Here is a 14,170-nt window from a genome sequence, read left to right as displayed (position 1 = left end):
GTTTCGCCCCAATTTGCCCAAATGTATCACTGTCACATTTTTTTCATTTAATTCATCACTTGAAGCAGTTAAATTTCAGTGGTTCACACAACTGATCCCTTCTCAGGGGTCTTGTGAGGGGTGACCCTTAGAGGCAGCCGAACTTGGCTGAGAAGGCGACAGACGGAGCCAAAGGAACAGCCTGGTCACAGCAGCATCAGCAGGTGACCTGGGGACACAGTGGTCACTCTGTCTGAATTTGATTCTCTAATATGGTTACAGGAATAACGACAACTTTCAAGGGTCATTCTGAATGTACGCAAGGAAATAAGGTGAGAACTATAACATGTAAATCTACTTAAGCAAACGGTCTATCTAGGTTTCCTAAATTTACTGGTTTTCTTAAGTGGATTAAATTCACTCTTTTCTTGACACCTGCTCAGAACCTTTTTAAAGTTCTTTTCTTTCTCTCTCTCTCTCTCTCTTTTTTGGTATTGGGGATTGAACGCAGAGGTGCTTAACCACTGAGCCACATCCCCAGCCCTTTTTATTTTTTATTTTGAGACAGGGTCTCACTGAATTGCTTAGCACCTCGCTAAAGTTGCTGAGGCTGGGTTTGAACTCGCCATCCTCCTGCCTCAGCCTCCTCAGTCACTGGGATTACAGTGTGCACCACGGCCCCTGGCTAACTTTTTATCTTAAAAGGTCCTCAAGGTGGCTATAATCCAAAACACCAACAATAATAGATATTGGAAAGGACACAGAGAAATGGGTCTTTCAAACTTTCATCACTGGCAGGAATAAAAGTAAAATGGAACAGTCACTTTGGAAAACAGTCTGGCCATCCTCAGATGGCTAGGCATGAAGGTACCATGTAATCCAGCCATTCTACTCCTAGGTCCATCCCCAAAGAAATGGAAACGAGCTTCTGTGCTAATGTTTGCATGTCAATGTTCACAAGAAAAGCCACCCTGTGTCCGTCAGCTGATGAATGGATGAATAAACGGGGCCTATCAACAGACACAGTCAGCTATAGAAAAATCAAGTTCTGATGCACGCCACAACATGGGGGGACCCTGAAAAACATCACCTACGTGAGAAAAGCCAGCACCAGGGACCGTACACCACACGGTTCTATTTAGATGAAGTGCTGGCTACAGGGAAATCTATAGGTTTCCTGGAAGGGATGGTGGTGGTGGTGGTGGGGGGGTTACAGGACAATTAGATGAACAGGCAAAGGGAACAAAGGATTTTGGGGAGACAGGATAATGAAAATGATCTAAAATTAACTGTGATGCTAACGTACAATTCTATGAATATACTAAAGGCCACTGAATCATATGCGTTGAATGAATGACTTGTATGGTGTGTGAATTATATCTCAATAAAACTTCCCAAAAAAATCCCCCCAGGAGACTTGCACCCTGTCATATAGCAAGTTCCAGCTGCTCAGCTCGGTAGCCCAAGCCCTCCACGTGTGGCCTCTACCCACTCCCGGGCTCCCTTCTCGTCACTTTGTAGCTGCCATGCTCTACCAACCCGTGAGCTGGATTTTCTCTCTTTTATTTATTTATTTATTTATTTTTTAAGGTCTGGGAATTGAACCCATGGCCTTGCACATGCTAGGCAAGGGCTCTACTCCTGAGCCACATCCCTAGTTCTCAGACACCTCTTGAAACCTCAAACATCTTCCATTTCGGTTAGCAAACTACAGAAAGGAAAGTTCTGGGCTAGTCAACAAGTACTGATCCTGCTCTCCCTCCCCAAAATGTCATGCATATATCCTGCCTAGTAATCCTTTCAGTTTGATCTTATCTCCTTTAGATAGATAGGTCTGTTTTATGCTAGAAATTTCACAAATATTTTAAATATTTTTTTCTCTTAAACAAAGCAAAGAGTTTCAGATGTGTATGTAAAATTCATCAGAAGGACGTTAGAATAGAAAGGAAAATGATCACTAAAATTATATGAGTTGAAACCTACGCTATAAATAAGACCAGTTGATTTTGTATTTCCTGTGCTTGAAAGTGTACTGAACACATTCTGAGTCTCTAACAGCTGTAGAATCTGTCTTTTGACAGTTACTGCTCCAGGTCAAGGGGCACCGTCTCCTGAGCTATGAGTGGCCACCATAGGAACTCAGGATTTTCCCTTGTCTGGTCATTCCCAGAAATGCTATCCTAAAACCCCACTCATATTTGCTCAAGAAAATTCAGGAGTGGGGAATCTGGGTGACGAATCTATGGGGGTTCATTATTCTAGTGTGTCTACAATTTCTCAGGAGTTCGCTCCAATGCATCACCTCTGTGAAGAATCTCTGCCCTGTACTTGGTACTTAGTGGATGAAATCTAAACTCTTTTAATAACTGTTCTAGGCTTTTCCTAACCTTCTTGCCCAAGGTGGGACCCATCACATTCTGTCTCCCAAAAATGGTAACTTTCTCTCTTAGATATTTTCTTCAAACTTCTGTGCACGTACGTGTCTAACTTTTAATCTCCCTGTATGATTCTGTTTTATTGATTTTATTTTCTCCGCGCTTAGAGTGGCACATCAAAGATGATTGACAAATAGATTGGTTGGGAAAAAAAATGAATTGCTCCATCAAATGTGCCGGAGTAACATGCGTCGTTTTCCTGCCACATTCCACCTGCTATCAGTTAACCTCTTCCTGGACACAGTGGTTCATCCATTTTTCCTAAAATGCCCTTCCTTTCTTGACCTGGAAAACTCTTCCTGTAGGTCCTGGTCCAAATGTCCCCTCCTCTGGAAGGCCCTCCTGCTTCTTCATACAGTGAACAGTTTCCTCTGGTCATCTAGCTGTGTCCGAATTCCTCAAAGGCAACAGCTGCTTGATGTCGCCAAGCTGAGGGGACCCTGAACATGCAGGCTGCTAGCTTTACCAACAGATGCAGGAGAACCGCGTGACAACCCACTTGCTGGAGGTCGTGACACCTCAATAAAATTCAAAGTCAATCTTGATGAGGATCCCTCCACTCTCTCCACCCCTTCCTAATATTCTGCTAACCCCTCTTTTGTTTCTTTATTTATTTGTCTGAGGCTGCCCACACATGCAGGGCAATTGCTCTACCAAAGCTAGATCTGCATGCCAGACCCCACACTCTCTGCGTCTCTCTTCCCTACTGTCTCTTCCTCCCTGGGAAAGAACGAGGCCTCAATCTGCCTTCTTTTTGGATTATCCAGCTGACCAAAACATGCTGTATCATACAATCATGTACAGATGTAAGTTCTTTCTCTTAGCACGTCAGAATATATACCTTAACTTCGAGCTCTACAGAAGATGGGGTGCTTTCATCTTGGACCCAACCCAAGGAATTTAATTACAAATTCCAACTGTGTGGTCCAGCAAGAGGAAAAACCCAAGGCGAAGCTGAACTTGGCAGCAACATGTGAATGACAGTGATCACAGCGGATGTGCCTTAAGCACCTCTGCTGGCCAGGCACCACTCGAAGTGCTTTGTACCAATTATCTCATTAAATCCTCATGATTCCACGCAGTAAATAATATTATGATATCTCACAGCTGCCCAGCTAGCAAGGGGTGGGAGGCTTTAGTGAAAATAGGCTCCAGGACCAGCTCTGGAGCAGAAGGAGAAATGGCTTCCCTTTTCAAGGTCAGTTCTGCGGCAGCCTAACATCCGGGGGTGACTTGACCTTGGAGGATCTCTGCCCTCATCCTGATGCTCCTTGCTTTTCTCACCTGCAGAAGAAGGATGGGACCCATGAAAACGCACCAGGCATTGTCCCCTCAAAGGCCATTCTGCTGGAAGACTCCTCCAGCCAACCTGACAGAGAAGTACATGACCATTTGCCCTCATTCCAGAAGTTCTCGATGAGGATCCCTAAGAACATGTTAAAGGTTTCTGATCCCTGAAGCAAAACGTGGAGATGCATCCAGCCTACCAGTGGGTTTGTGAATCTGTATGTGATTTTTACAGAACAGAAATCCTATTTAAAAGACATGAACACATCCTTGAGCTACTGATTAATCACATGTGAAAGGCCCTGGGGCAGGAGTTACAATCAACAGGCCTGTTTCTAAAGGCACCATTTTATTACTCTTTAATTGTCACAGTAAAAATAAGACAGAAAAACTTCCAAATATTCCTAAAAACTGTTCAAATGTTTTATTTCTGTTGAAATTACATTGTCATATTAATTATGAGTGTGTGTGTTGCTGGAGATCAAACCCAGGGCTTCAAGCATGCTAAGCTGCATTCTACCACAGAGCTACACCTCGAGCCCACATCTTAATAATTCTTAATAACTATTGAGTCTATATTTCCTAAAGTAATTCCTCATTATTAGCCTTGAAAGGAACCAAATGAGAATAGAAAATGTGTATGAAATTATATACAGAAGTACTTTGCTTTCTAGATTTTCCTCTAAACCTGCTATTAATCCACTTGCAAATTAAATCACATTGTCCTGTTCACTTCCAATATAAAATTTCAGTGATGACTTCGATTTTATTTTTATAGCTTTACAGTATACACAACTTCTATTTAGCTATAAATTTCTTTCTCTCTATTCCTACCAGTCACCCTTTCTATCAGCTAGGGTAAAGGAAAGCTAAAAATAAAATAAATTGTTCCAGGAAATTTATAATTATAATTCCTTACCTTAATAAACCTAGATTATTGAGACTATACATATATACAACACACACACATACACACATGTGTGAACACACATCAAATATCTAATTTTCTGCGTTTGGTGTAGGCGAAAGATACAATGTCATTTATTTTTAAATCAACTTGATGGCAGTGTGGGAAACACTATGATTCTTTGTTTTTTCCTGCACTGGCTCTAGTAGCATTGAAATTTTACATAAACATGTTTCCTTATCTAAAACTAGGCTCAGTGTGGAACCCAAACAGCTAGGAGGAGCAGAAACACAAACTCTCTTGGCCATTAATGACGTGTGAATTGTACCACACAGTTCCTTTTAAAAGGAAAATCACTTAGAGTCAACAAAGCATCTTTAGTATTAGCTCATGGATACCAAGAACTTTTTTTAAATGCTTGAGTAAAAAAAGTGAAAAAAGATAATTGCTAAAATGTAATTTCCCTTGTCACATGCAGCTCAACTAGCCAGAAATAATTTTTCTTTTAATGTTTATTCTGTGTCAGCTGAATGCATTTAGTTATAGATTATCTTTAAATGGAAAGTATTAAAATTTTCTTTAAATACATTTTAAAAAGCTGACATTTCATAGGAAAGGAAATTAAGAATGGAGGAAGCTAAGCGACCAACACCCACATCAAATTTCTAGTGATTTCCATGGAGACCAGAATTTCCCACCACTGCCACCAAATGGCCTCCTCAGTGCTGAATGAGAAACCAGGTACATTTAGGGTAAGGCCACAACAGAGGTGCACCCCATCTTAAGAAACATCTTCCTCCAGGGAGTCCTACCCAACAGGTATGTTGGGGAAATGCATTGTTGCAAACTTGACCATACATGTCCTTTAAAACAGCTGGTGTTCTGGGCATACAGGAAAAAAAATGCTCAAATTTCAAATTGCTTCTAGAGAAGGTATCTAGTGAAGCAGTCACTCACTACAAATTTGAATTCCCTTCACTTTTGCAGCAGGTAGCGCTGCTTTGGGCTCTGGCAATAAGAAAAGAGGCTTAAACTGACCATCCTCTATTTCCACTAGTAAGTGAGCATCACACTCATTCAATAGGAGGATGAACAGTACGGAATTAAGCAAAAATTTGGCACTACAACATGTGGGCTTCCCTGTAGAAGAATGTATGGAAATTAAATACTTTAATCCTATCAGGAGATAGAGTGAACATGCATAGATTTCTCCTTAGGGCATTCTGAAGTGTCTGAAGCTCTATGTTATAAGAAGAATTATGTGCTGTATGTCAAGACATACACCTGCCATACACCATGTGTTTACCAGGGATAAGTTCATAATGACACAGACATACATCCTTGAATGTACACATGTCTTTCCTTTCTATCACAGTATTTAGAGATACTAATTTATTAAGTTGATAGCAGCCCAGCACCCCTTAACCGCCTCGCTTCACATGAGATTTAGAGAGCTCTTTGGCTTGCACATGCCCAGGCTCACCTGGAAGATGCTGCCGCACTCCCTTTCCCCACCTCCCCACATTTGGCCATTAGGCATCATTCCAAGAGGGACCAGCAGCGGCACTCCAAAAACCTCAGCCATATTTCACTCTAAACAGACATCATTCCACAACTCCACAAGTCTCTAAGTCTCTGAGTGCCATGGTGGCCAAGGCCAAGTCACCTCTCCAAAGGTTGGGGAAGCAGCCTATTTGGGGTACAGGTCAATCAACACAGTGACTGACATTTAATAAGTACCTTGGCTTGCATCCTGTGCTCAGTTACACTCTACGGGAAAGGTCTGGCTTTGGATCATCTCATGAATCCATTTGTACTCACAGGTCCTGTGTCCTCGGCTCATACAGCCATCATGATCAAACACACGGAAGCAAGCATGTGCTTCTCAGAAACCAATACCTTTCCCAAACTGAACGGGAGTAGCTAGTGTTCCTGTCTGCCCTCCTCCAGCATGGTCCCTGTTTCCCTCTGGCTGTCTCTTGCCAGTGCTCCACAGCCTCTCTTGCAGTTTAATCAACGAAAACTATAATTATGCGAGTAGGACTCTCATTTTGAAGACATTAGCCAAGCCACAGTCACTTCATTACTCTGCACTTCTGAGGCCCACAAAGAACTGCAGGAATCCTAAGTAATATTTGTTCTTCCAAAGGGAACAAGAAAAACCTGCCTGGCTGATAGGAAAATCTGCCTGCCCAAGCAGGTGTCTGTGTGGAGAGAAGAGGAGCTTCAGGCCAGGAGGCAGCTAATGCTCTGCCTGTAAAATCTGCTGTCTAAAAGTTTTCCGCGACCTTCAGTGGCCCTCCTGGACTCTGCTCTGTGAGCTGCTGGGGAACCGCCTGGAGGCTCCCGCGAATGCACCGCCGCCACCGAGGCGCGTCCACATCTGCAGAGCCTGTGCGCGCCAGCTGTTACTCTTCCTGGCTCCCTCTACCCAGCACCCCTTCACCGCCTGGCTTCACATGGGATTTAGGGAGCTCTTTGGCTTGCACACGCCTCACCTCGAAGATGCTGCCCCACTCCCTTCCCCCTCCTCCCCACATTTGGCCATCAGGCATCATTCCAAGAGGGACCAGCAGCGGCACTCCAAAAACCACAGCCATATTTTACTCTAAGCAGACATCATTCCACAACTCCACAAGTCGCTGGGCGCCTCGGTGACCAAGGCCAAGTCACCTGTCCAAAGTGAAGCCCCCCGCCCCCAAAGAAGCCCACAACCATAATGCAGCCCAGCAAATCCTAAATCCTATCATAGGGCAAGGACAGGGAAACAGTTAAGGAGCCCATGGAGGGGGGAAAGCAGGTGGACCATCTTTTTTTTTTTTTTTAATATTGCTGCAGACAAATCCCCAAACGCCCCACCTTCCCGTATAAAAATTCCAGAGTTGCTCCTTTAACTGCTTCAAACCCCTCGTTTTGAGGAGCATATACATCCGTGGGAGATGCAGAACTGCGAGGCGGGTTTGGCTTTGGATGACACTCCGCAAAGTGCCAGGCGGGCGGGTGTCATGCCTGGGTAGAGGGCGGATGTCCCCGCAGTTCTCTAGGCAGCAGTCTCCCGCTGCGCCCAAACTGGGGACCGGCAGTGCCACCTCCCGCCACCGCCACCGCCACCGCCCCGACGGGCCCCAGCACTCACCGTCCCGGGCGTCCTCCCCCCGACTGCAGTTGCTGCAAATGTGTTTGATCTCCTTGCCTAGTTGACAGTGGATCACAAAGGACACGTTGTTGTTGTTGTTGGGGGCGGGCTCCTTCAGGGGCTTCATCCTCAGCAAATAAAAAGCTTTCTTTTGAGGTTTCTCGGCGCTCGCGCCTGGCACCGCGCCCTCCCTGCAGCGCGGCGAGCGGAGCGCAAACCTCCCCGGCTTCGCGGCGCGCGTGGGCTCCGCCATCCGGCCCCCGGGAGCCCCGGGCCGGGCGCTGCTCGGGCCCCCGAGCGCTGCCACTCGCGCCCCTCCGCCTGGCCAGCATGCCCCCGCTTCGCCCCGCCCCCGCCGCGCGACACCAACGCCACCGCGGCGGGGCGGCTCGGGGAAGTCGCCGAAGGGGTCTTGACCTCGCCGGCCTCGCTGCCCGAGCCAATCCGAATCCCGAGGCCCGAGGAGGGACTGCGGAAGGCGCTCCTCAGTCCTACCTGAGACGCTCCACTCGCTCCAGCTCGGGGTCTCACGTGCACATCCTCCTCTGGCAGCCCCACCCCTAGGTAATCTGGCCCCAGCAATTCAGAGCCTGCTGGCTTTGCCGCTACCTCCTCTCCCGAGCGCCAGGGCAGAATGCCAGCACACCCCCCGCCCCCCTTCTGCAAGCCTAACGCTGCCAAATGAAGGCAAGATGTACCACACACAAGGCAGCTGAGCCCAGAGCCCTGGGGTGGCAGCGATTCTGGGGCCAGAACAAATTACCATCCTCTGGTGGGTCCCCTTCATGTCCCCCTGACTTTCCCGGGAGCAGACAACCTGTTAACTGGATAACTGAGGTTTACACCCCCAGTTGAAATGCATCCCCTGAAATGAAGGGGACCTTACACCAGGATCATTAACACTACCCAGACTCAAATACAACTTGCGACTTTGGAACACTAGTTAATTGCACTGAATCTTCCAGATGTCCTAGCACAGTGAATAAGGCTTAGCAAAGCAAGTGACATCTACAGAGGTTTTGCAAGAGAGGGCAGTGTCTTAAAGAAGACAACTCCATGGCTCAGTAGCAATGACCACTAAAAGTAATTGAACCTTGACTTATTTCGTTTTTTGTTTTAAATCATATTACATCCAATAAGCCACCAATTCACTCAATCATCCGGAGGAAATTGTCAATCACATTTTAGAGAAGCCCCACACCACAATCCCCTGGCTGGCTCTATTTAACAACTATAGAAGTTCTGGGATTCTGGCTTAGTCGGTACATGTAGGGCCCAGGAATCTGTCACTTTTCAAGCTCTCCAGTTTATTCTGAAGCATAGCATAAACTGAGAAACAGGTGTTCACAGCCAGGTGCGTGTTTTTTTTCCACTGCACCCCATTCCCTCTGAGTCACAACCTTGCTCTTTCTTCCAGCCTACCAAGATAGTGGCATTTTTAAAATGTACTATTACTTCCAGTCGTTTCCAGGAATTTCTGCAGAGCTAATTACAATTTCCTGGGACTGGAACTTTTGCAAAAGGTAGGTCATTGCTGGTCTCTCCTCCAACTGGGCATATTCGACATGGACATTTCACCTCACAGGTAAAAGGGTCAATAATCTACTAGGGAGATTAAATAACTGTATCATACTATTCTTCTGTATGCTCAATTCTATCATCCTATCATTTACACGATTTCTCATCTGCAAAACATTCTGCCCAAATCAGCACGGTAAGAGTTTCTTTTATTTGGAAAGTCTGGGATCCAGCTGCGATTGTCTGCGCCAGGAGATGTCAGGGACAGAAGAAGAAGGCAAGTGTTAGAGCTGTGCCCTCTTTAATTAGATCCGGGTCCCTGCTTGTCTACCAAGGGCTTCTGTAACCTCTCCCTTCTCCCCAGATGACAAGCCCAACCAGTCACAGGTAAATGCCACTAAACCTGCTCATTCTTATCACTGGGTCCCTGGCTAATTATAAACCTTATCTTAGAGGTGACAAAGGATCCACTGGTAATACTGAACAGGTATTGCATTGTCACGGGAAAACATTTGTCATTCTCTTTTTCTAATCCTCAGTCTCATCCTCCAAACTGCATCACCTAACACCCTTTGGAAAAGAGGAGACTCTGTATTGACAGCCCATTACATCTTTTCAGAACTGTATTTTTTAAATTACCAGTAAAATGGAAAACCACTTTACTCTCTGCCCCAGAGGTCAGAACAGGAGACCTGCAGAAACCCCATCTGGGCTTATTAAAACAACTGAGCCCAAAGCAATCTTTTATTCACTTGCTATATTCTAAGTCAAACCTAAGGGCTCTGTGTGTCCCTATCTTAATTGGCCGAGTGGTGCTGTGATTGTAGCATAGCAAACCCTGACACAGCCTTCAGCTTAGACTCAGATATCAAAGGCTGTGCCCCGAAGGGTGTGGGCTCCTTATTCAAGTTAAGTGTGTAAAGGCCTTTGGTTTGCCTTGGAGAGCTGTATTTCTTGTTTGGTGGGCCATCTTCCTAAATGGTACTACCTGAGTTCGCAGCATTTAAGCAGTGATGTCCAATATGGCACCCACTTGCCCTGTGTACCTATTTACATTTAAGTTAATTCCAATTCAATAAAATTCAAATTCAGTCTCTCTGCTGCACTGGCCCCAATTCAAGTGCTTAGTAGCCACATGCATCTGGAGGCAGCTGTATTCACTGGAGAAACTAATAGAATATTTCCATCATCATGGAAACTTGGTCTTGGAAGATGTATGAATTTTAGTGACTCAGGCTGAACTCAGGGACAATTAGTTGACGTTTCAGAAGCAGAAAAGTGCTGTCTTCTACAGCAGGCAGATAAAGAAGGGACCAAGTGGCAATGTGCCTTAGCACTGGTGGCAGATTGGAAGCTGGTAGCTGTATCTGGTGGCTTCAGAAAGCACCTTGCCTCAGCCAGCATCAGGGCTAATGTGACACATATCCCAGCATTTTCTCGACCTTCTCTGGCCACTGTAGGCCACCTCAGCAAAGCCTGTTTCTGATGTCCACTATTATAATTTCCTCATAGTTCTTGATGCCTAGAGATGTCCTTTGTCTCCTCCCATCAGACACACATATGTTTAATTATGAACCTCACAATTATGGCTTAATTTGGTTGCTATTGTTGATAGTTACCTCCCTGAGTTGATAATGTAAGAAAACTGGTCATCCTACAGTATTCTAGGAAAAAAAAATTATAGGCTCTTATTTTCACTTGTAAAAGGAAGGGAGAAAATATTAAAGAGAAGGAGAATCTAGTGCACTTCATCACTCAAACCCAGGCCTGTGTGGCTTGCATGGAATTTACACAAAGATGATTTAAATGGGGGGAAAATCCTGTTATCACTCTCAGTGTCACTGAGCTGCATGACAGTCTCCTCTTCATCCAGTCTTCAGAATATACTTAACCTGTGGATACCCTTCTGGAAACTTATTTGATCTGGACCTTGCTACTCAAAATGTGGCCCCAGGGGCCAGCAGATCTCAATTACCTGGTAGCTTATTAGAAATGCAAGCTCTGTCTCAGAATCTGCACTTTACAAAGAACTTCAGGTGATCTGCATGCACACTGAGGCTTGAGAAGCACACCCTAGTTGGTAATTTCCATAGGAATCAGCCCAATAATTATTAATTGCCTACCAGAGGAACGGATATTTTGGTTCCAAAATAAATCATAAATAAGACTCCTGATCTCTTGATGCTTAAAAGTTATGGGAAAGAGGGTGCCCTCCATGAATAATAATAATAGAACACACCAAACTGAGTCACAGAACACACCAAACTGAAAATGTGTGCAAATTCATACCTAGGAAGAGCTACGGAAAATAATGCATTTAGTCATTCTCACATGCAAAGTGGGGGCCACGTGCAAAGAGAGTTCTGCAGTGGCCAATATGGAAAAGAGGGAGCCCACGGAGGAATTCCCTGGGAAAGTGTATCTGTAGCAACTGGGGCAGAGGGGTGGCAGTAGTGGTGACAAGCTCCTGGACAAGGAGATTGTGGTGGGGGTGGAGTGGATCCCAGGCAAGCAGCCACTGGTCTGGAAGTACCTGTTAGACCCAGCAAGGGCAGTGACTAAAAACTGTACTTCCTAGAAGATCCCACCGTTAGAGTGACGAGAAGGCAACTGCAGACCTTGAAACCCCCAAAATCTGAATGTAAGAAGCAGCATGTGAATCATTTTGAACCCCATCATTCTTAGCTTCAAGGAGACACAATCAAAATTGAGGGTAGAGATTTGGAAATCCTGATGAATTTCTGTAACTCCTATGAAAAAGACAGTGGAAATATAACATATTAAGGTCAAAAGAGGGCGAAGCAATGGACCCATTCAGAGAGGTGTGCTTAGGTAGAAATGACCACCCATAGTGGAGGTAAGAAGATATTTTTTAAATCCTTTTTTTTCCTTTCTCAGTCATTTTTTTTTCTTTGATTTAAACTCCAGTTATCCATCCCATTTTCCTCCTGTTTCTGCCCCCTTTCTCGTTCCTATCCTCTCTGCAACAGATTGAATGTCAGATCTTTGGAACACATGAATGTGACCTCATTTAGAAAAAGGGTCTTTGCAGATGTAATTAAAGATTTCGAAATGAGGAGATCATCCCAGATTATCTGGGTGGTCCTAGCATCCGACAGCAAGTGTTCCTGTAACAGACACTGGGAGAGACATAAAAAAAAGAGGCGGCAGCAAGTGAAGTTGGACTCAGAGACTGAGTGACTCAGTCTAGGTAATGCCAACAGCTGGAAGAAGGTCAGGAGCAGGATTTCCCCAAGCACCTCTGGAGGGATCGCTGCTGATCTGACACTTAGACTTCCGTTTCCAGAGCTATAGGAAAATAAGAGATTGTTGCTTCAAGCCCCCAACTTTGTTATGATCATTTGTTACACTCTTTTGACCTTCCTTTTCCCATTCTTCTTTCTTAGTCCACTCTGTTAGGTAGCGACTATTCTCATCATCCTAACATAAGAATAGTACTTAGCTCTTTCTAGGTTCCATATAAATGTATAGTGTGTCAAAGCCAATCCCCCAAACCACAGGCTGAATGTCTTCTCTGATATGCGGATGCTAATTCACAATAAGGGGTGGGGGCTCGGGAAGAATAAAGGTACTTTGGATTAGGCAGAGGGGAGTGGAGGGTGGGGAGGGGGCAGAGGGGTAGGAAGGATAGTAGAATGAATTGGACTTTGTTACCCTATGCAACTCTCCGTCACATACAACCAGAAAAATGAGAAGTTATACTTCAAGTGTATTCTATTGTCACATGTCACTAATTAGAATAAATTTAAAAAAGAAAGAAAGAAAAAAGAAAAAAAGCAGAACTGTAAGCAAATCTACAAAATGCAAATTCAGAAAATGGTGAAAAATTACTTCTCATGAGTTCATGAGCACAGTAGTGTAGTGTACGGCTGCAGTTGTGCTTATGTGTGTGATGTCATTCATTGTTGGTGTGTATTTTGTTGTTTTGGCAGATGACAGAATGAGCATATGGATGGAATGGAAATAGACTGTCATCAAGTGGAGATACAGCTCCCAGACCTTCTCACAGTTGGTAGAGCAGTCCACTCATAGCCACCAGGGATACCTTCCAAGACTCTCAGTGGATGAATGGATGCTGAACCTGCAGAGTATACCGAACCATATGTATACTACATGGTTTTCTTACCGTAGAACTCTGAAACCTCAGCATAGCATCATTTTCCTCCCTAACTTTTCATTAAAAGGAAGCACTTTGTAGCATTTTTCTTTTCTTCTTCTTCTTCTTCTTCTTCTTCTTCTTCTTCTTCTTCTTCTTCTTCTTCTTCTTCTCTCTCTCTCTCTCTCTCTCTCTCTCTCTCTTTTTTTTTTTTGCATACCCAAATTGCCAACATCATTACTCTTGCACTTTGGGGCAATTACTATGTAAAATAAGGATTATCTGAATACAAGCACCCTGATACTGAATCAGCTGATCTGATAGCCAGATCAACTACTAAAAGACCAAAGGGCAGGGAGCATATACAACAGGGATACACTAGACCAAGGGATGATTCCTGTCTGGGGTAGGACACAGGAGGATGGCACAGGATTTCATCACACTATTCAGAATGCTGTGCAATTTAAGATGTATGAATTGTTTACGGAATTTTCCATTTAATATTTTTGGACTGTGGTTGACCACCAATAACTGACACTGGGCAAAGAGAAACCACAAGTAAGAGGGGACTTCTGAGTAAGGAGATGTGATCAGGGCTCAATGTGAGAGGCTGGTGAAAATTCTGTAGGCAACTCAGTGATGTAACAAGTGGAGCTCATGTTGAGCCCCTGTGCACTGGTCTAGCTACGTGGATTGTTTATGACTGGCATCTCTTCTAATAGGTTGAATGTTCCTTGTGTATCTTGCAAGTCCACTTATTAAACATTTTGCATGTCGCTCTTGCAGATAAA

General features: G+C 44.6%; 1 protein-coding gene across 11 annotated transcripts in view; it reads right to left on the bottom strand.

The window, feature by feature from the left end:
- The window catches only part of Phactr1 (phosphatase and actin regulator 1), a 486,260-nt gene that overhangs the window by 221,074 nt on the left and 251,016 nt on the right, over positions 1-14,170 (bottom strand). The window contains exon 1 of one of the 11 annotated variants that reach the window (XM_013359653.4): positions 7,745-8,189. The exons of 7 other annotated variants lie outside the window; for them this stretch is intronic. In XM_013359653.4, the coding sequence (XP_013215107.1) occupies positions 7,745-7,997 (253 nt within the window). In that variant the 5' untranslated portion in view covers positions 7,998-8,189. Of the gene's footprint in view, positions 1-7,744; positions 8,190-14,170 lie in introns of those variants that run through there. 3 more of the 11 variants (XM_013359654.4, XM_013359655.4, XM_013359656.4) reach the window with 3 other exon arrangements.

Source organism: Ictidomys tridecemlineatus, chromosome 8 (genome assembly GCF_052094955.1).
Source record: "Ictidomys tridecemlineatus isolate mIctTri1 chromosome 8, mIctTri1.hap1, whole genome shotgun sequence".
Lineage (NCBI taxonomy): Eukaryota > Metazoa > Chordata > Mammalia > Rodentia > Sciuridae > Ictidomys > Ictidomys tridecemlineatus.
This window is presented reverse-complemented; position numbering and strand designations above follow the sequence as displayed.